The sequence below is a fragment of the Lipophrys pholis genome (genome assembly GCF_963383615.2).
Source record: "Lipophrys pholis genome assembly, chromosome: 5".
NCBI lineage: Eukaryota > Metazoa > Chordata > Actinopteri > Blenniiformes > Blenniidae > Lipophrys > Lipophrys pholis.
This window is the reverse complement of record NC_137628.1, coordinates 20,315,639-20,336,366: the sequence shown is the minus strand read 5'-3', so window position 1 is coordinate 20,336,366 and position 20,728 is coordinate 20,315,639. Positions and strand designations below refer to the sequence as shown.

General features: G+C 42.8%; 1 protein-coding gene across 6 annotated transcripts in view; it reads right to left on the bottom strand.

Annotated features, from left to right (window-relative positions):
* The window catches only part of apbb2b (amyloid beta (A4) precursor protein-binding, family B, member 2b), a 47,159-nt gene that overhangs the window by 21,460 nt on the left and 4,971 nt on the right, over window positions 1-20,728 (bottom strand). For all 6 annotated transcript variants that reach the window (XM_080464533.1, XM_080464535.1, XM_080464534.1 and 3 more), the window contains exons 2-4: window positions 7,335-7,440; window positions 6,363-6,427; window positions 4,997-6,082 (exon numbers count right to left, since the gene is read on the bottom strand). In XM_080464533.1, the coding sequence (XP_080320659.1) occupies window positions 4,997-6,062 (1,066 nt within the window). In that variant the 5' untranslated portion in view covers window positions 6,063-6,082; window positions 6,363-6,427; window positions 7,335-7,440. The remainder of the gene's footprint in view (window positions 1-4,996; window positions 6,083-6,362; window positions 6,428-7,334; window positions 7,441-20,728) is intronic.

Here is a 20,728-nt window from a genome sequence, read left to right as displayed (position 1 = left end):
GATCAGAGAGCTCCATCGTAAGTCAAACTTAACGGCGTCACTCCCCGCAGGCACTGTAGCGAGCAACAAGGGACAACTGAGATGACAAGAGCATGCGAGCAATGATGCCGACAGTTTAGATGCATTTATGCAGCCGACGAAAAGTGTCACATCGAAGCTGCGTTGCGGTTCGCATGCAGCTCCACGCCAGGGTACAGTTGAGCGGAGGGGGAGGGGGAGAGCGGGGAGCTGCTGAAGCAAAACACACACACATGTTGTCTTCAGCGAATGGCATCACGTCAGCACACTAACATGGCGACACACTGACACACAGTTCTCTCCGGCAGACGGTTTCACAGTTAAACTTCATCATCGTGTTGCAGGAGACATGCAGAACCTACACCTGCGCAAACACACATGCACTCACACACACATACACACACACACGTACACACACACACACACCTACCCTCGTAATTGACAATCACAATGGCCAGCATGTAGTCTTTCCCCAGCATCATAGTTAACTAGCTGCCTCTCACACAGCAAAACCAGGTGCTGTAACCAAGGAGAGAACCCCACATAGCGATAAAAAGAGAGGCGTGAGGGGGGACACTGCTAGAGAGAGGGTGAGGAGAAGAGGAGAGAGAGAGAGAGAGAGAGAGAGAGAGAGAGAGAGAGAGCGAGAGAGAGAGAGAGGGGACATGGACACACATCGAAGCAGGGAAAAAACGTGACGTGGAAAGAGAGGCAGGCAAGATGGGGGGGGTAACGAGTTCAGTGAGAGTGGGGGTGTGAGCACGTAACAAGAGCAAGAATGAGACGAATATAAACAGAAGGGAAGACAAACTTGAAGACAGGAGAATGGAGCGGGGCTGCATATGCTCAGCAGCCAAACTGTTTACTCTTCTTGTCTATCTGGACCATCAACGACATTAACGTCTTGATTGAGTCTGCCCTCCCTTTCCTGTGCTGAAACAAACACAGACCCAGGAAACATCGACTCAAATTTTTTTGGCACCGTCATCTTTATCAGACATGAGCTTATCTTTTCTCCCTCTTTTTCACCTTCCATCTGGTTGTCCTGGCAACCCCCAGATTATCTTTCAATGAGTATAATATTTAGTGGAGAAGCATGGAGGGTGAGCATGGAGGAAGGAGACGAACGGTCGGGCTGATCGAAAACAATGGCAAAAAGGTTGACGGTGGGGGGGGGGGGGGGGGGGGGGGGCGAACTGGGAGTGGATGACAGATAAAGTGAAAAAAAAAAAATAAACCACTTCAAATATCACTTGTTCCTGTTATCCACTCATTAACGTTCAACAAATGTTCCCTTACAAGTATTATAATGCATGTTGTTGTGTGAGGACATTGAAAGCTTCTTCAAAATGAGCCTTCAGCTAATTCCTTCCACTCTGCATGTCTGCCAGTGGATGTTTTGACTCCTCCGTGTGAAAGCAGCGTCGTACCTGCCCTTTAACCCGCAACATCCACAGAGGAATCTAACGAGCACTGGGGAAAACAACACGCTCTCGTCAATGTGAGAGAGACAGCCAGACGAGGGGGGTGTCAACAGTTTGGACAACTGCGCACTGGATATCCATAAATACAGTATGAATGATGGCTATTTCATGATTATCGACTCCCCAGCACGCCCTCAGAGGACAATACGTCTTAGCTTGAGACTACGGTCCCTCCACAGTCTATTTTTCCGCTCATCAGGACACGCAGATTGATTCGCTGAGAAACACAGGGCCTCGAGACGAGGAAGGAAGAAAAAAAAAGTGTCACTTTGAAATGACATTGAAGACGAGCCAAATGGAACTTCAAAGATAAACGAGGAAATCATGAACAAAGCAGCATATGGAAATTATAAGCCTGGAATCTAGGAAACACAAGCTGCTAATAATCAAACTTGTTGAGATATTACATACACAGATGCTCAGAGATTTCTACTTGAGAGGGACAGTGGGCCATCTGAGGAAGTGTTTTTGAGAAGAAGAAGAAAATACTGTTGGGGATTAACAGCGCAGAGCAGTACAACTCCCACAGACTGCGAGGGGCAGGATGCTTTACATTAGAGATTATGTCAAAGTTCACGGCGGCTGCTCCACAGAGAGATGGATGCATTTCATGTTTTACACTAAAGTGCAAAGCAGGGACTTTCAGCGGCCCAATTAAACTCTACAGCTAGATTTTTACATAACGCTGACAAAGAACCACAATGACTTGAACAGACCTTCTGCAGAGGGAGGCAGCATGTGAAAGCAAGCAGAGTCCCACAAAGGAGACGATGACTCACAGGATTTTAACTTTCAAAATTCACGATTCAGTTCTGCTCCACAGTGATGACACAATGGTGCAAAAAAAGCGAAATGTATCTATGATCTTAAGTTCAATAACAATTACAAAAGGTAGATAAGAAGTGTAATATTTAAAGGAAATCAGCCAGGATCTCATGCTTTGCACATCCCATAAACCAAAAGTTTACTCACAGTAGAATACCATCATATCATGATAATGAACCTCTACCTCGCTTTTCTTCTCCAAGACTCAGAACATGCATTTTCTACCCAATCATGCTGTTGTCAATTTGAAAATGTTGTCATATTTATATTAAAATGGTAGTGAAATGTGGTTTTATTGAATTTGCTAACTATTCCATCCTGTTTGTCCATTTGCAATTGCACAACCTCGCTGAAAGGCCAGTTTCATAGTCAATGAAGCAAAAACAACAGAAACCTGATTAACTGTAGAGAACATAAAAGAAAACATGCTTCAGAATGAAGATATAAAAATTATGACCTATTGACCAACAACAGCCTGATGTTAATCTTTAAATGGCCAGCAGTAAGTCTGAAAATATAAAAATATAAAAAACAAAATTTTAACACGAGACAGAGCTTGAATAAGACAGCTTAGGGATCATCAACATTTTTTAAAAAACACTTTTTTAACATAACTGAGTCTTACAAAAACTTTACTTGACTACAAACTTCTTAAAGAATTACAGTCACAAATCATCACTATTTCTTAAAATCTGGCCTTTGCCACGAGTTTGATTCCCCCCAAAAAATCAAAGAAAGGCATTGCTCCTGGTGAGCTAAAATAGCAGACGAGAAATGCCGTGCAGAAAATTTCAGTGACATACTTCAATAACCGATGAACCGTTTCATCATTTTTAAGATGAAAAAAACATCAATAGACTCATTCATAAAAACGCGGCTGCCTGCTTTTGCTTTGTGTGAATGCAAATTAATTAGCTAAAGGTTTTGACGCATCTCCACATGGGATCCAGATGATAATGTTGTAAATGTACACTTTATTAGAGAAGCCCCGTTAAATTCAAGAGTTAAGAGCACACAGCACACCTGGATACATTCATAGTGATGAATAAATTCCTTCTCACTCATGCACAGAAGTATTTACTACAATCGTAGTGTACATGCACAGTGCCAGGGTTTTAGAAAAGCTCATTTTTTTACTGTTTGCATGGAGACAAAGCTTTTGTACTTTGGGAGTCATTTTCAAAAAGTTCTGTTTTTTGGTGACTCCGAGCAAACGGTGTAAACAGACACCCAAAACGCTACGTAAGATCGCCATTTTCATTTGACAACGATGTGCAGTAAACAAGGCCTTACTTTCACAATTTTGAGATATAAAGCTATGGGAAATGTTCTCTCTCTTGAAACATGCACTGCTTTCCCAGCAAGACAGACCGAGTACAACATTATACAAAATAATTTTAGACCCTTTCCATGTTAACGTAGATCTTTTTTTCGAACACTTCCACCTATATAGTGAGCACAAAGCCACACGCAAAAGCCACAATAAGTGATCAGAGCAGAGATTTTTTTTCTTAAGTCTTCAGCAGTTCATATTTCTATGAAAGTGTGCACACAACGGAGACTTAGGAAGAACAATGTCAGACCTCAATTCACTTGTAACCCCATTTCCTTTAAAGTGATTATTTCTGAAAAGACTACAATGACAGATGCTTACTTGTTTCTTTACATATGGCTGGTATTTGCAATTACAACTTAACTTTGCATTGCCGCACCACTTCACCAGCACGCAAAGACATCTGCTTCCTATTACTTGCTCCACAGCATTTGTGGTTTAAGGTCTGGCAGAAACTGCAATTTTGCTTCTAAAGTGTAGCAGCCAGTTATATACTGACCAACGTGAATGGCTTTATCACCACCTTTCCACTCAACATAAATGTTTGCGCTTTTGTCTTCATTCTTGCACTGAAGGCCTAGTTCTAAATAAAATCAACAAGTGAGACTCTGTACCACTAGACGTACGGTGGAAGTAGACTAAAATTGAGGCTTAATCTTGTCATCTGCATCGACTGATACTGAAGCATGAGCTCTCTTGTACAAGTGCTGGTCAACCATCCTCTATTATTCTGCATCGTGTATGTATGAAAACTGCCTTCATCATGTATTATCTCCAGAGCATGCACATCCATATTTGCAGAAAGAGATAAAGGCTAATACCAGGGTAACGATACAAGATAAAAAAAAATTATATGGGTAACAACAGCTGTTCTCAGCTATATTAAAAAAAAAAAAAAAACATACTGGGAGCTAGACTGCTTCAAATGGCTACCTAGAAGAACCCGTGTGTACACATGCACACACACATGCACGCGTGTGCGCACACACATGGTCTGGACAGAGCTAGAAACGGAACACAGCTGATCAGGCTAGCTGACCACCCATGAGGTTACAGGGGCACTTCCTGTCTCAGAGGGATTCTGGGAAATATACTGCAAGCTAAAGAGCTTGTTATTCTGTTCCAGCAATGTCTTAGCTCTGTATATGCACGCACATACACATACACTGAACCACCCTAAATGGAAACATGTCATCAGCAAAGAGAACAGTGAAGCCATTACATAACACAGAGGAGAAAAACATACCAGAGTGGCATACATTCACCCGCCAAACAGCAGTAAACAGCAGTGCATATAAAGCTGAATGCAATAAAGTGCTAGGATTGGTGTGTATACCTGTCTCCTCTGGGGAGTTGCTCTCCTGGGACAGGGTAGTCCAGCTCAATTCTTCGTCACTGGGGTTCAGATTCTGGATACGGTTCAGAGCACAGTCTGTCTTTGCGCCAGTCCTTCTGTCCTTCTTCGTTTCTGGAGAGGACGAAGAAGAGGAGGGGCAGGAGGGCACCGAGAGCAGGGGAGTGTCCTCTGGGCTTACCCGCTTGGGTGGAGAAGGAGGAGGAGGCACTGGAGAGTTCTTGTCTGATTTGAGGATCTTGAGGTTGGAGTGAAGGTCAGAGATGAGTTCCAGGCCTGAAGAAACTTTAAAGTTCTTCACCGGAGGCTCACTTGTTATCATCAGCAAAGGCTTCTCCTCCTCCTTCTCCTCCTCCTCCTCTTCCTCCTCCTCTTCCACCACCTCATCTTCCTCAATCTTCATTTTTGACGTTATTTCCTTCTCAGACAGAATACTAATGTCATCCGTATCCTCTCCATCAACATTCAAGTCAAAGTCCAGTTCTGTTGTGTTGCTCATCAGCTGGAACTCCACGGTTGTGTTAATATTGCAGTCTATGTCTGAATCGGTTATCTGCTCAGGCTCTTCGGCACTTCTAGTATCTGTGTGCAGGTCATCATCAAGCGTAAAAACGTCTTCCTCTCGGTCATTATTAGTCAGAGTGTGACTGTCTTGATCCTCTGCGGTGTTAACATTGAGGTCATCTGCTAGAGACTCTGAATTACACTCCAAGTCCATCGAGCCGGGGTCGGTTGTGTTTTTGTTGTGGTCCTGACCAGCCTTGCGCAGCTGGTTCGCCCCATTCTTGGCAAGTTTGGGATTGTTTGGGTTGGAAGACTGCGAAGGGGGTGATGAGGGCAATGTTGAGGAAGGTGGAACTGCTTCTCCAAGGCCCATGGCCGCCTGGATACTGGTGAGAGCATACTTTTTGCGACATTTTGGTGGCGTAGCAGAGCCCTGTTTGATGACATCGCTGCTCAGGAGTTGGTTGTGAGAGGAGCGAAGACTGAGTGAGGTGGGAGGTGTGGCTGCGGGCCCGTTACGGTTGGTCACGTCGACTGACATCATGATGGCACGACACAGATCACCTACAACACACAAAATGTAAAGTCAAAGTTAACACCTCGTGTTTGCACGGATCCAATAAAGGAGCCTCTTAGTGAAATACTGTCTGAGGAGAAGGAGCGTACAATAGATGTGCGATTTGTTTATATTAATAAAGTGCATATTTGCAGAATAATGCTGCTGTGATGGGCAGACTGAACATGGCCCGGTAGAATAAAGAACCGCTCAGCATGTGAGTGTGTAAAACATGTGTAAAAATTGTCTGGATGCCTTAGCAATTTTCCGTGTGTATTTCTTTTTTACCTGGCAGGAGGTCAGTCAGGCTCAGGCTGGTCACGGTTCAGAGTTCAGTAGACTCAGCTGCAGATCTGAACACCACAGAGAGCAAAATAATGATCAGGAGAAATATGAAAAGAATCCTGGGTAGTTCTTGGATTGTGCTCAGAGGCCACATTCATCCATGTGGAACCCAGTTACAGCCGGTTCCTATGGGGACAACATAACTCAGAGAGGCAGAAAGAGGATCTACTACTCAATTGAAATCGAGATTATAGAACAGAAACTCTGAATAAAAAGAGCTATCAGTCAGAACACTATCAGGAACTATCAGTCAATGGGACCTCTGTTTTCTTTTTGGGGTGTAATGTCCCATTCATAAACAACAACATAACCAATTACTAACTGTAGTGAGTGATCAGATTGATTTTCCCAAAAAGATACAATCCCAGATTATTACTGTAACTGTTTCACTGAACCATCATCGATACGTCAATCAGTAGCTCAAAATATTGTAATATATGTTTAAAAAGACTAAACAAACAAAAGGCACAGATTAAGTATCATACATTTTTTGGGGAGTATCTAATGAAGCTAAAATTCTACGAAAACATGAGACAGAGTGTAGAAGACAGAAAGGTTATTTTTAATAGTTTCAAGCCAGGAGAAAGAACAAATACTACTAATTCCCGTTAGATTTAGACATGGAAAACAACCTAATGTAGTGTGGCTTTTTATATTTACCCAGTTGAAAAAAAATCTTATCTTAACAAAAGTATATAAAATAATGTTGTGAATGTACCCAACTGCAGCCCCTTTCCCATGTCACTGCTATTTCTGGACAAATTCAACTGTAAAGATTGTAAATAGTTAAAGCAGAACTGGGCCTCTCTTTTGAGCCATGAAGATAACAATTTGAAATGGTTAAAGGACCTATAAGAGTCTATTTTTATGCTAAAACACAGACAAGAAAGAATCCATTTTACAGTGGCTATTTACCAGAGAACTAAGGATTGTGGGAAACTCTAGGATGGAGCGGGTCCATACTGGTAGCCAGTGGTTCTTCCTCATCCAATTATACAGGCTTCAATGAAACTGCAGCGTCCTGAGGGGGAGACAAACAGAACATGGGATTAATGTGAGAAAGAGGGAGGGGTGAGCAGAGGGAGGAAAAAGAGGGTCTGCAGGACACAAGAGGGACAAATAATAAAGACATCAATTATTCAAAACCTCAATCAAACATTTATACTTGAGGTGGGCGTGCATTCACATGTATATGTGGTGTGTGTGTGTGTGTGTGTGTGTGTGTGTGTGTGTGTGTGTGTGTGTGTGTGTGTGTGTGTGTGTGTGTGTGTGTGTGTGTGTCTGTGTTTGTTGTTGGAAAACAGAGTAGTTGCAGTATACAAGTCTCCTGTGGCATTAAGTTTATGATGGTTCCAGTCAGCAAAGAGTTTCAATACTGCAATGAAGAAAGAAATATGAGCTCTATACAAAATGAACTACATGCGCACGCACACGCGCACGCACACGCGCGCGCGCGCGCGCGCACACACACACACACACACACACACACACACACACACACACACACACACACACACACACACACACACACACACACACACACACTGCATAAGGCAGTCAAAGCTCGTGTGGACGGTTCTCACTTATACCTAACGTCTATATGGAGTGGAGAGAAAGATATCGAGTATAGTTACATTGGATCATAAAATCTACTAATATCTGGCTGGCGGGCTGGAAAAAAAAACCTGGAGAGATTAATGAGAACCAAACTGTACCATGTTTAGCCGTGCAAGAACATTGTGATACTTGCAATTGCAGACAGATGTGTGATAATCTGCTGACTGTCACAGAGTACCTGCTCAACCCACTGGAGTAGGAAACTGCAGCCCATGCAGAACTTATGTCTGGATTTTGTACACACTCAAAGCCTGAATCATCTGGAGAGGAGCACTGAGCAATGAGCTTCTAAAGGGTCTGCCATCTTTTCTTTTTCCATTGAAATGTGTCTCATATCCAGTTATGACGTTGACTTGATTACATTCACATCTGGCAGATGTTCTCTGGTAACCCAATTAGCTTCCACAGTAATTCCCGTCACTTTGTCCAGTTCACATCATTTCTTCCCCAGTTTGGTGGAAACTTCAGATGTCAAGAGTATAATTTCATACAAATTATTTCATTTCTCTTTTATGTACATAACAACTGCAATGATAGGACGTGGCATCACAGCAGTCAGCACCGCCGCTTGATGGCATGTTTGAACCTGTTAGCTATTGGTTGTAGAATCAGCGTGCTCTCCCTGTGTCAGTGTGGGTTTTCTTCGAGTTCTCCTGCTACTTTACGTAATCCAATTCAGGCTAATTAGTGACTTTGAATTGCCTTGGGATGAAAATGTGACCCGTCTCGGATGTACCCCTCCTTCCAAGCTGTGATCCCAATCCCTGCGATCTGTCCTCGTCATGACACAACTGCATTCACTGTGATGGAACTCCATTCATTGTGCTCTATACAATGAGAATTTCCAAATACAGGAGATTCACATTCACAGTCTCCTTGGATGCATCTCCTATAAACCCACCAGTCCACCTGCTGCTGCTGCTGCTCTGCTCAATGTCCCACTGGCTGCCGTGACCATTGCTGTATGTTGACTGCCAAACAAATTTTATTTACACTTGTGATCAATGCGGTCACATTGTGTCTCCAAATACCTTTGGAGATGGATTGTTGGCGGTTTGTTCTCCGTCGAAGGAAACATAATGATTCCCAATGCAGATTTTCAAAGGCACATTGTGCAGTGGAGCCCTAATAACCTCAGTGCTAGGATACACAGTCACACAAGCCTGATTTCAACTACAATCCATATCACTGGAACGCCTGCAATTTGAGGGGGAAAAAAGAAAAGGTAACTCTTGTGCAACATTTACTTCAGTTCAAAAAAGCCCAACAAAAACAATATTTGAGAAAACATCTTCCATTGGTTCCAGTGTTTTCACCACACACTCTGGCACTTGCAGTGTCTTATGTGTGAACAAAGCTCTTCCTCTACCTTACTGCTTTGTGTAAATTGTTATTTTCACATAGCTTAAGAGAATTGATGACAGGCTGTTTTTTTTTCTCAATAACAAATAAGGCAGAAATAATGTTGAGTATAATTTGCCACGCTTTTTTTTTTAATGCTTGGAATTCTGTTTATTTCATCAATTGCATATTCTACCAGCAAGTTAATCAATCAGTCCAATCTTCTGAACTTAAATAGTTGAATCCATCCACCCATCCATCCATAGTGCTAATTATGGCTGGACGGTCGTTTGAATGCCAATACAGTACAAGTACATTCCAGCACTTGCACTGCTTTATGTAATGGTGGATCTGTTTTTGAATGGTGAAGTACTAAGTCTATACAAACATGCTCCTGACCAGCTGACACCACCACATTATACTGATCCACTCTCGTTTACTGACTTGAGAAGAGACAAACATCTGGTTTGTTTGGCAACACTTATTGTTACCCTGAATGTGTTGAAACATCTGAGCAGCAGCTGGATGTTTATAACCAGCTGCACATCCTCAAAAGTCTTCTCTCTAATTTGGACAGGTAAGATAACACTGGATCAGTACAAAACACAAACAACTATGGATTAATGTTAAATTGAGAAGCTTTAAAACTACAAATAAGTCATTTTCACTTGGTACCAAATATGGTACGTAAACAAAAATGTTCAATTCAAAAATAGGGAAGTATAAGAGGGAATTATTATGTACTATAGAGCGTGATAAAAAAGTTGTTAAGTGTTACATTCTGGGATTAAAATTACAAGGCATGCTGAAATCCTGCTGCAACAAGTCTGCATACCAGGGAATATGTATGAGAGAACACATTTGAGGAAGGATGTCCGCATAGGAATTGTTCATACTGAAATATTTCAGCCGAATAAACAAGTTAGATGTGGAATCTATGATACACATTTAGACATCAAATTTTCTCAAGCTTAACCAGACGTGGCACAAGTCAGAGTGATGTTTTCCCACTGTTACAAATAGAAACGAGTCAGAGTACGAGGGGGTTACGGAGAGATGAAAAGCAGGCGACAGAGATACGATAAGATCAACTCTTTCCTCACTAAACGCTCCCAGACTGCTCTTGTTGCACAACACAGGTCTACAGATCTGACCACTGAATCATTTTACATTATTTGAGTGAGTATATCACACTTAACACGGGTCCCTGCAGAGTCACCCAAAGCTTTGTAAGACTTTGTTACATGTGCATTCATACTTCCTGCACCTTGTAGACACGCTTTGATGTGGAGAACTCCGTGACGTTCCCCTTTCAAGTCACAACTTTAGAGCCAAAGTGATGTTTTTTCATTGCAACTCCAGTGTGCTGAAGAGGCCCACACAGAAAAAAAAAAGTGTCACTGTCCAAGGACTAACTACAGACTGCACTGAAGATGCCATGTCATTATCTGACCTACAGAAATGTAAAGTTCCCCAACTTGGGTGGAGCTAGAATTCAGCAGAAGTGTAGTAAAGTACGCTCTGAAACTATAGTGTTTAATCCCCAGCTGCATCTGGGTCTGACTCCAAATGGGATGGGTTGAGAAAAAAGATTGTAGTGCCTCTTGTGGGACTCGGTACCCTTGAAGGCTCTCCGCTATCCTCTGCTGTGGACCAGGGGGTCTATGCATAATTACAGGGCCTCTCTGCGGGCAGGGAGCACAGGCACTGACAAAGACACACACAGATATTCATTGAAACACACATACACTCACACAGGCGCTCACAGCTCTCACACCCATACACACCCATACGCACGTATAATAAATACAAAGGCCAGCATATGAGTTTGCTTGTAAATAGCTAAATGTACGAGCAAATGATTAAGTGTAGACAAGAAGGGCAGCATGGTATGAGCAAGCAACACACATACAGACAGACAAAAACACACATGGGGGGTTTGGTAATAAGATCTAAGATGTGTCACAGTATGACAGTGACCTTTGACTTCTGGCCCACTGGCCAGCCGACTGAGTGTGTGCTATGATGTGTGTGTTAGTGTCATAGGTATGTTGGGGGAGGTCTGGCTTTAACAAGAATGAAGGAAGCAGCTGCACACACTCCAACTCTCTCTCTACTTCAGTTTCTTTGTACATGCGTGCTGTGTGTAACCACCATCATTTACCCGATCCTGGAAAGAGCCGGGCTAAGGCAGATTGCTTTTAAATTGATATGCTTGGTGGACGAAAAGCTACCCATTTTGATCGGTCTCTCATCCCTTCTCCTTGCTCTACTCTCTCAAAGTTTCACCACGCTAGTCTCTCTGTTAATCCCACTCGGCTTTTACTATTTCCCCTCTATCCATATTCTTACCTCATTCCATTTTTTATCCTCTCCAAGACGCCACTAGATTCATAGTCTACCTCTCAGCCTCCCTTCCATTCCATTTTTCTTTGTCTACAAGATAGAATTGCTGTCTTTTCTCATTAAAAGTGAAGAAGGTCTGTAAACTCTCATAAAACCACCAGTTTCTCTCTACAATCCTGATTTACAGCCACTCTGCCCCTCCTCTTCCAGTCTGCCCCTCCACTCATGAGAAACCCCCATCTGTTACTGAAAAAGACTGACAAGAAAGCAAAACTGTCAGAGTTAGATGCTGGGGCCATCAAAAACAAAATGGATGGGTTCAAGTGAAAAAGGCGAGTCGTGCAGAACAGGGGGGGAAACAAAAAAAGAGGGAGAGAAAAAATCGCAACTGGGTGTTTTTCTTACTTTTGGATTAGGACGTGAAAGCGTGAGCCAGCTGCACAATAGCAGGCTACCCAAGATCCTACTTGGCTTTGTTTTCATTGGCTGCAGAGAAGCCCAGGCCCACGACATTTAATTGCAAAACGCTTCCAGCACAAGTTAGCAACACCGCTAACCAACAGATGGGCTCCTAACCACATGCACCCTCTTCTACTATTCTAAAATACAAAAAAGACCATACTAATATTGTATGTAGACAAATAAAAACAAAATTGTGCTCTTCAGCATCGGCCAGGCCAAAGCTAAAAATATAATGTTGCATCAAGAAGTATTTCAGGGATATCAGCTGCCCCTACACAAACCAGGTCAGCTGATGACTGATCCAGTTTGGCTTCCTCCAAACAAGAGGATATTAGCTTGATTGTGAGTTCAGTGTGTGTGTGTGTGTGTGTGTGTGTGTGTGTGTAGCCTCACAAAAACAAGGAAAAAGGAGAGAAAACAATGATTGTCTACTAGATCTGAATCCAGAATAACAGCGGATGCAAAGGGCCTGTGTGTGTGTGTGTGTGTGTGTGTGTGTGTGTGTGTGTGTGTGTGTGTGTGTGTGTGTGTGTGTGTGTGTGTGTGTGTGTGTGTGTGTGTGTGTGTGTGTGTGTGTGTGCATCCTTGTATTGTGAATAACGGGAAATAACCGAGACAAAGTAACACTTTGACTGCGACTGCACCCTAAACAAATAGTGGTGTATACTGACAAACACACATGTATAGACTCAGGTTCTGCTCGCAAAGAAAACCCAATGGTGACGGCGTGCTCCCAGGGCCATGCATCGTCCTCACAGCGACAGTGTATGGCAAGTGTGAAGGACAGACATAAATAGCTGCACTATAATTCCACTTCTACAGCCAGGGTTAAAGTACACGGCAAGGATCCCCTTGTTAGTGTGTTTGTGGATTTATGAGTGTGTGGATGTAGTGTACACATCCAGCTAAAGATATCATTTTCCTCCTGGTGTGGCTTTCATGGGCAGGATGGTGAAAGAAAAAAAAAATGACCATGAAAGAAAAGAAAGCAGTGAGGAATTTTCAGGGTGTGCCAAAGAATCCAAGGCATTTCTAGGGTGGGTGGGTCGGAGCGACTGGGGGCAAAAACCACTAATTGATCAACAAAAGAGGCAGACAAAACACACCTCAAGAAAGAAGGTGTCAGTGACTCCATGTGTGTACGTGTTCTATTCACTCACCCTGAGCAAACCATGATCTGAACAAAGAAAGATGAAATAAAAATACAAAAGAAGGGGAGTGAGGGACTCATAAGGAAATGAAAATGTGTCAGCTATGGCAGTAAGCAAATATTACGTATTTATCTGCAATTTGAGTAAATTCCAGCGAACAAAGCTAAAAGTGGTGAAAGGGTGTTGTACTAAGAAAATTCACACCACATACTTCCTCTAACGCGGAGGAAAGAAAATTCGGAAACAATGCCAAGAGACGATTTCCTGGATTTGGGAAGGGGGGCTAAGTATGCTGTAACCCACCGCCCCCGTCCACAGAATCCCCTCCTCCCGCTTCACCCGGCCTCTCCTTCCTGTGGGCGAGGGAGTAGAGAAAGAGTACACCGCTAACACACTGACACCAAGTGAAAAACACAAACAGCAGAGAAGCCCATTCCATCTCGAGTTTGATGCTGTTATGGAACATACACATTGGTTGCTCGTGCAGCCAGAACAACTTTTACATAATGAGACCGCAGATCTTTACTGGAGCCAGGACTAGAGTCAGGATGTACTTTTTTTGGGTACTTTTTCTGATGTAAATTCCTTTTTTTTTTTAAATCATTTTTAAAATGCTTCACATGCTGACGTCTTTGTTCAACACCTGCTCAGCCCTGCAAAGCCACTTCTCTTTTAACTCTCTTGGAGTTAAAAGAGAAGAGAACCCGCATGGGTCTTGTGTTTTTTTTCTGAGACTTGTGCTTTGATATCTTCGATGTTCATGTGAAAATATCCACTCATGCACACAGTGAGTGGTCTGCTAGAAGAGTTTTGAAAGGATAAAGCTCCATAGGTTCTTTTTCCTGCTGCTGACAGCACTGATGCTGGAACATTTAATGACAGTGGAGGGAGTTGAAGCAGTGTTTTATTTAAAAGTAGTCACGGCCAACTTTGCTAACGTTTATTAAGGGGCTGAGTTGTCAGAGCAGAGAACAAAAATGAGTTTTGCTCCTCTGCTACAGGCTGGAAGGCTGAAAGGCTGCCGGCGGCACAGATTTCCATCACATCGCTTTTCCACTCAGGTTAGTTTTGTAGGGATGTCACTTCTTGAAGTGTAGTTTACTATATAAGACCATTTTGGCCACAATAAAAAAGCGACACACAAAATTGTTGTATTCACACGAGATGTGACTCACAGGATGAATGAGTTTGGGTGACTCAGGGAGAACCAATGAGACCTCAGCTAGAGCACAGTGTTATCACAACAATATGGCTGTGGGATGTCATCGATAACGTTGAGATTGGTTTTAGGCCCCGTTTACACAACAATGTTTGGAAGTAAACACGGAAAACGTTTTTTGTGTTTGCCAGGTGTCCACATGAGCCAAAACGATCTTTTTTCTCACTGGCGTTCTCAAAAAAAATAAAATAAATCCATCCACACATCACTATGAACACCACTCAACACAAGGCCTAAGGGCATGTAGTTAATATGCAAGGCCTTTAGGGGTGCTGTGACGCACCAAATACACCAAAAACGCAGAAGAAGACACAGAGCACATAGAAATTTAGAAGTAGACCCCTGCTCTAGATAACTTTGAGTTGTATAGGTCTTTGCTCCTACTCCTCCCCCTTCTAGCATCAGTAGCTTTTGTAGCTCGACCTACGTAGTTCAGCACATGCATGAGTAGATGGACAATAACAAACATGGCGGCCTCCAGAATGTCATGTCTCCAGGTCAATATTCTCCTGGGACTTGGTAGTTCAATCGTTGAGAGTCACCTATAATAGCAATCCAACGTTGTTGTCTGTCCATACGAATGTCCGTACGTAAGAGTCAGCAGGTTTTATTCAAAAGACTCGGTGCCCACTTGGTCACATTGCTATTCGAGAATCTTTGAGCTGGTGATGGTGTTATGTTGAGCTGCGTGCCCAAGAAGTTTTCACATGCCATATTGGTTGTTGTTTACGGTTACCAAAATAAATCTTTCACCTTAAATAGCTTGCTGAAACATTACCAAGAGTGCAGAACAATAATCATATAGATAAATGCTGGTGAAAGTGGAACTGTTGCGTTCCAACGCACACCCAATATTTTAACCGTATTCAACCATCCTCAACCTACGAAATATCGCCTCAGGGTTTCAGAGGGGAATAACTTGTCCGTAGATTGACAATCAGACTACAAAATCTATCCTATTCAGAAAATACAGATTGCTCTGAAAAAAAGTTTTGTTCTGCTTCTCTACACATCACTGAAAGCATTTCATCCTCTTTGTCTTCTATTTTAGTGGGCATGGAGGCAAGACATGTGAAACAGGCTTTCTCCCTCTCTCAGTAAAAGAGCACAGAGGCAGGCCGACAGACATGGACGTGCACAAAAGGCCTGTCAGATCCGAGGCGAGGGCAGAGACTGTTCCTCCTATATATAGCTGAGATGTGACAGGACATCCGAGAGGACAGGGAAGTCTAGACACAAACACCACTGCACTTAGTCAAGACCACGTGTTTGCATGCGTGCGTGCATGCGTGCGTGCGTGCGTGCGTGCGTGCGTGCGTGCGTGCGTGCGTGCGTGCAACTTTAACATGGTCTTCTTATCTCACATTTCATTGACAGGCTGTGGTAAGCTCCTCCATGATCGTATTAATACCACAGACAAGTTTCCTCTGACTGGTTGTGATTTAGCTTGTTTGCCAACAATAACAACAGCCATGTCTACAAAAAAAAAAGACAGAGGGGAAACAGGAAAGAAGCGCAGTGCACAGAAAACAACAGAACGGGGTACTAGTTTGAGAGCAGAAGCTGTCAGGAGAGTTAGTGGCTCAGGGAGAGAGAGTGACTCATCAGTAAAGGAATGTCCCATCTCTGCCAAAGAAACCAGACACAACTGCAACGATCGCTCCGTCTCCAAAACTTTAAATCAACCCTTTACTTGCTCCTGTCATCTCTCCCTCCTACTCAATTACTTTTTTCTTTCTCTCTCTCTCTCTCTCTCTCTCTCTCTCTCTCTCTCTCTCTCTCTCTCTCTCTCTCTCTCTCTCTCTCTCTCTCTCTCTCTCTCACTCCTCTCTCTCTCTCTGCGTTTCAATAGAAGTTATTGCTGTTGTTTCCAGACATTTGCGGAGCATTCTCCTCCGACTGAATACTGGTTTTGGACAAGGATGACACAGCCAGCAAACCGCAACTGGTGGACCAATTCTGCATCGCCACTGACTGGAGCCAAACGAACGCACGGGGAAAGACTGCCTTTCCACTTGTTGTGCCAAGTCGGTGCAAAGCCAAGAAAGCAGATTCCGACATTGTGCGATTTATCAAAGTTATGCTGCTCAATTAATTTAAACTCTAGTCAACTGAACTTTTGAAAAAAAATCACTGCGGTTACATGAATCACAGCTGGCACGAAGTCCCGTTCTTACCGCACATGTGAGTAAACATGTTTACACTTCAATCATAGGATATGATGTAAACCTCAGGATTCTCACCACAATGACTGCCATCATGATTCAGCAATTCTTTTTAGCACCTGTCATCCTGTGCATTCAGAAGTTGGGAATGTGTGGGAACCGCTCCACAGATTCTGGCCTTCTGCATGAGGGCTGAGTGGAGGATAAGTGGGGACATTTTCCAGATGTATTGAGAATGTTTTACTTTGGGGTTTTGTGGAGAAAGACGGCCATCGTGTCACTATAAAGACTAAAAAGTAAGTATATGTGCTTGGGCCATCACAGCTGCTGAACAGTTTACTGTAGAAAAATTCAGATCAGTCAAATTGTGCTGCATTCCGGTCACTTTCTCAGAAAAAAGTGAAAAATAAAGTTGCATTCTTGTGTGTGATCCTTTAATATTTCAATCTTAAAATCAACATGTGTTTCGGGTGATCAGGTCACACGTGGCCTAAGGACAACTTTCCAAATTTCCAAAGAAACTTTGGAAAAGAACATCAACGTCCGTGCCTGGGGGTCCGTAGACACACGGTGCCTTTTAGCAGCCTGGGCAGAGGACACCGTCCTAGCGTCTGTCTGGGGACAGGCTGAGGTAATAACTGCGGGATAGGCCCTCTGACCTTTTAGTGCAAGTGACGTAGAGGTATAATATAATCCCAAATCAAGTGGTTAGCCCGAAACACATGATGCGGACAAGTGTAAACAGTCTGCGTCGGGGCTCGCCACACATAATCTGGTCGACCGAAGAGCACGTTAATGCCAGGTGTAAACAGGCCCTATGAGTCACTGAGACGGTAGAAACACTCCCACAAGGTGAAACTTTGAAACACTGTTTATGCCAACGTGTTTACCAAATTTTGCTGCTTCAGCTCCACAGCGCTGAAAACAACTCAGATCTTTGAGCCCTGAGGCAACGGGAAAAGCATTAGAGGTATGCATGTGGGGGCGCAGTTTACAACCATTTCAGATTCTGCTACTACACCAACGACGTGAAAATATTTACAGTACAAATGCATGAAAACACGTGCTGTTGTCCAAATGTAAACCAGTAATAAAGTGACAAAAGTGTTGACCTGGCAGAAAGTAGACCAGTTCCCCAGTTAAAATACACGCTCTACACTGAGGATTAATCTGCCTTAATGCTGAAGTATTGATTACGTATACCAGCCAAAGCCCATCTTGTACTGTAACTTTCAATAAATCATTTGCCCCACTTCATCAAGAGCAAGAAACACTACTTTCATTTTAAAAAAATGTTGCTTAATCAAGATGTGTACGAAAAGAATAATGTCTAATACCATTCAATTACCATCCATATAACAAATGCCTCAAAATGTACTGTCAAGTTCTTTGAATTTCATTCAATATCAGTGACGCCAACCACAATTATCTTTCACTTGAAGTTGTTCATAATCAGCAAAACGATACAAAGTCGTAGTGTTTTATCTCTCTGTGCATGCATGGGTTTTCTCCAGGTAGTATGAGCTCCTCCCACAGTCAGAAAACAAGCATATGAGAATAAGGCATGAGTGTCACATGCCTTCTCACATTTTTAGATGTGATTGGCTCCAGAGCTAAATAAAGCATTAGATTCACATGTTCTGTAACTAAAAGAACTCAAACTAACTCCTAAAAATGAAGATGTCAGTGGGATGATGATTGTTATTGTATTCTATCACTAAAATGTATTGAGATTTAGTGCATGTTAAATAATAATCCTTCATAGTATCACACAAATGACTTATGAGATGACTTGAAAAATGGAGTAATTCGGTTTTTTAACAGCCTGCAACAAATGAACGTTTATTGTTAAAAGCTGTGATAATGACTATCCCAATTTTTTTTTAAGTGAAACATTAAAATATGTCAAATTGCCACATCGTTGCATTCACACAGAATCACACAGTGAATGAAAGATGTAAAATGATAAAAACATGAATTATGACACGTTGAGGAAGTTTTAGAGCCGAAACACTTTCCCCACCCAGAACAGAAAAATGTCACGTTGTCAACCTGAACAACATTTATGCTCAGCAGAATGGGCTTCAAAGTCAATCTCAAAGCCCGTGTGGAGTTTACTTTTGCTTCAGTAAAGAAGTTGAATCAGAACTATTTCACAACAGTCTATTTTACAATATCTGTGCTTCTTCAGAGGGGAAAAACCTGTGTCCTGTTGCTGTTTCTGCCAACCTTACTGGGGCACAGGGGTCCGTGAGATTGCCCGCTCCGGCCTGTTGGATGGCCTTGCCAAGTGTTAACAATTTACAATGAGAACACACGTTTTTCAATCAAAGAACAGAGGTTTCTAATCTGTTCGCTGGGGAAACTGGACTTATCACACTAAGATTTGAACTGGGAGTTTTGTGAAAAGCTATCTACCATTTTGTCAACACAATGGAAATTGCAAAAAAGCTTGGATGCAGCAATAATCATGTGTCTTGAGAAGCGACATGCTTTATCCAACATTAGCCAGATTTCAGATTAGAGGATTTCAAATCTTTTACCAGACCTATCCGAAATGAAACACAAAGTCAAGTCATTGTTGGATGTAACTAAATTAAAAGACAAAATCCAAGCTGTAAATGTAGAGAGTGGTTTAACGTGTATTTTGAACCAAATGGCTAAAACAGACAATGTTGATATTGTACTTCTTCTAAAATATAATTGGTTCAGGTTTTGTTCAATTAAAAGTAGATTTAAAAAAATTATAATTTTTATGAACTTGTACCTCTTTGTACTTAAATGAAGGAAAACAATTGGAGTTGTCGTTAGGTTATCGTTCTCTCGGTTTAATGCTCTGACTGACTTGAAATCAAATTGGTCTGAATGTAGTTCATAAACTAATATGGGTTTGACACGTCTGTCCTACAGCATTTATTGCAGCTCCATCTTCTTATTATCACTTTGCACCAAGTGCTTTACTCAAACTGCCCTTCAAAATTGTTCCGATATTCCCTGCACATTAAAGCTATTTGCTCTGGAGCTGAACATCTGTACATCTACTCAATGGTTCTTGCAGATGAGACATAAAATATGTACGACTAATTCCTTGTTCTCAAGCAGCGCAGCGGAAATCCTTGAACTCACTGCAGAGGGGCAATTTACAGAAGCACCCAGGGCTCTGGCCTTTACAGCCTCTTTCATCACACTCTGGCTCTCATAGCATATGACTGTGTGTGTGTGTGTGTGTGTGTGTGTGTGTGTGTGTGTGTGTGTGTGTGTGTGTGTGTGTGTGTGTGTGTGTGTGTGTGTGTGTGTGTGTGTGTGTGTGTGTGTGTGTGTGTGTGTGTGTTTGAAAGTCAGATGAGGAAAGAGAGGGAAGAAGAGAGGAAGGTCAGACGAAACGGCAGAAAGACCTTACGCAGCTGAACGAGGAGTGATGGGGGTATACATGTGAAAGTGCAGCGATGTGGAAAAGACAACACCAGAAACAAAAACATATAAACAAAAGAATCGGTGAGAAAGTGTGTGTGTGCTTGCGTGCGCAAAGTCGGGAAGGGCAGATAGGTGCACACTTTCCTTTTGAAAATGAAATCTGGTCCATTCTTCCTGCATCCACAGGTAATTTGTAGGCAGAATAACATGCATACTGACGAGCCAATCACAACGCGGACTCAACGGCCAGAAGACAATTGATCTGTGAGGGCTGCCAAGGGGCTGACACATAACACAGCAGCGCTCACAAACGTAGACAACGCCAGGAAGGAAAACAAAGTAAAGCCGAGTGAAAATGAGGGCGGTGAGGAACGAGCATGTTGGGTGAGAATCTGTCAAGGAAAAGGCGAGACGGAGTGCGATAAACAGACAAGACCGGGGGACAGATGGAAAGAGAGAAAGGGGGCCCTATCATTCAGTTTCACACCCTGCAGGATGAAGCGGGGCCTCTGTGCTCCTTCCCTGTTCAAACACACCTCACGGCTGTCTGCTCCCTGCAACAACAATGCATACGCACACGCATATACACTGCGG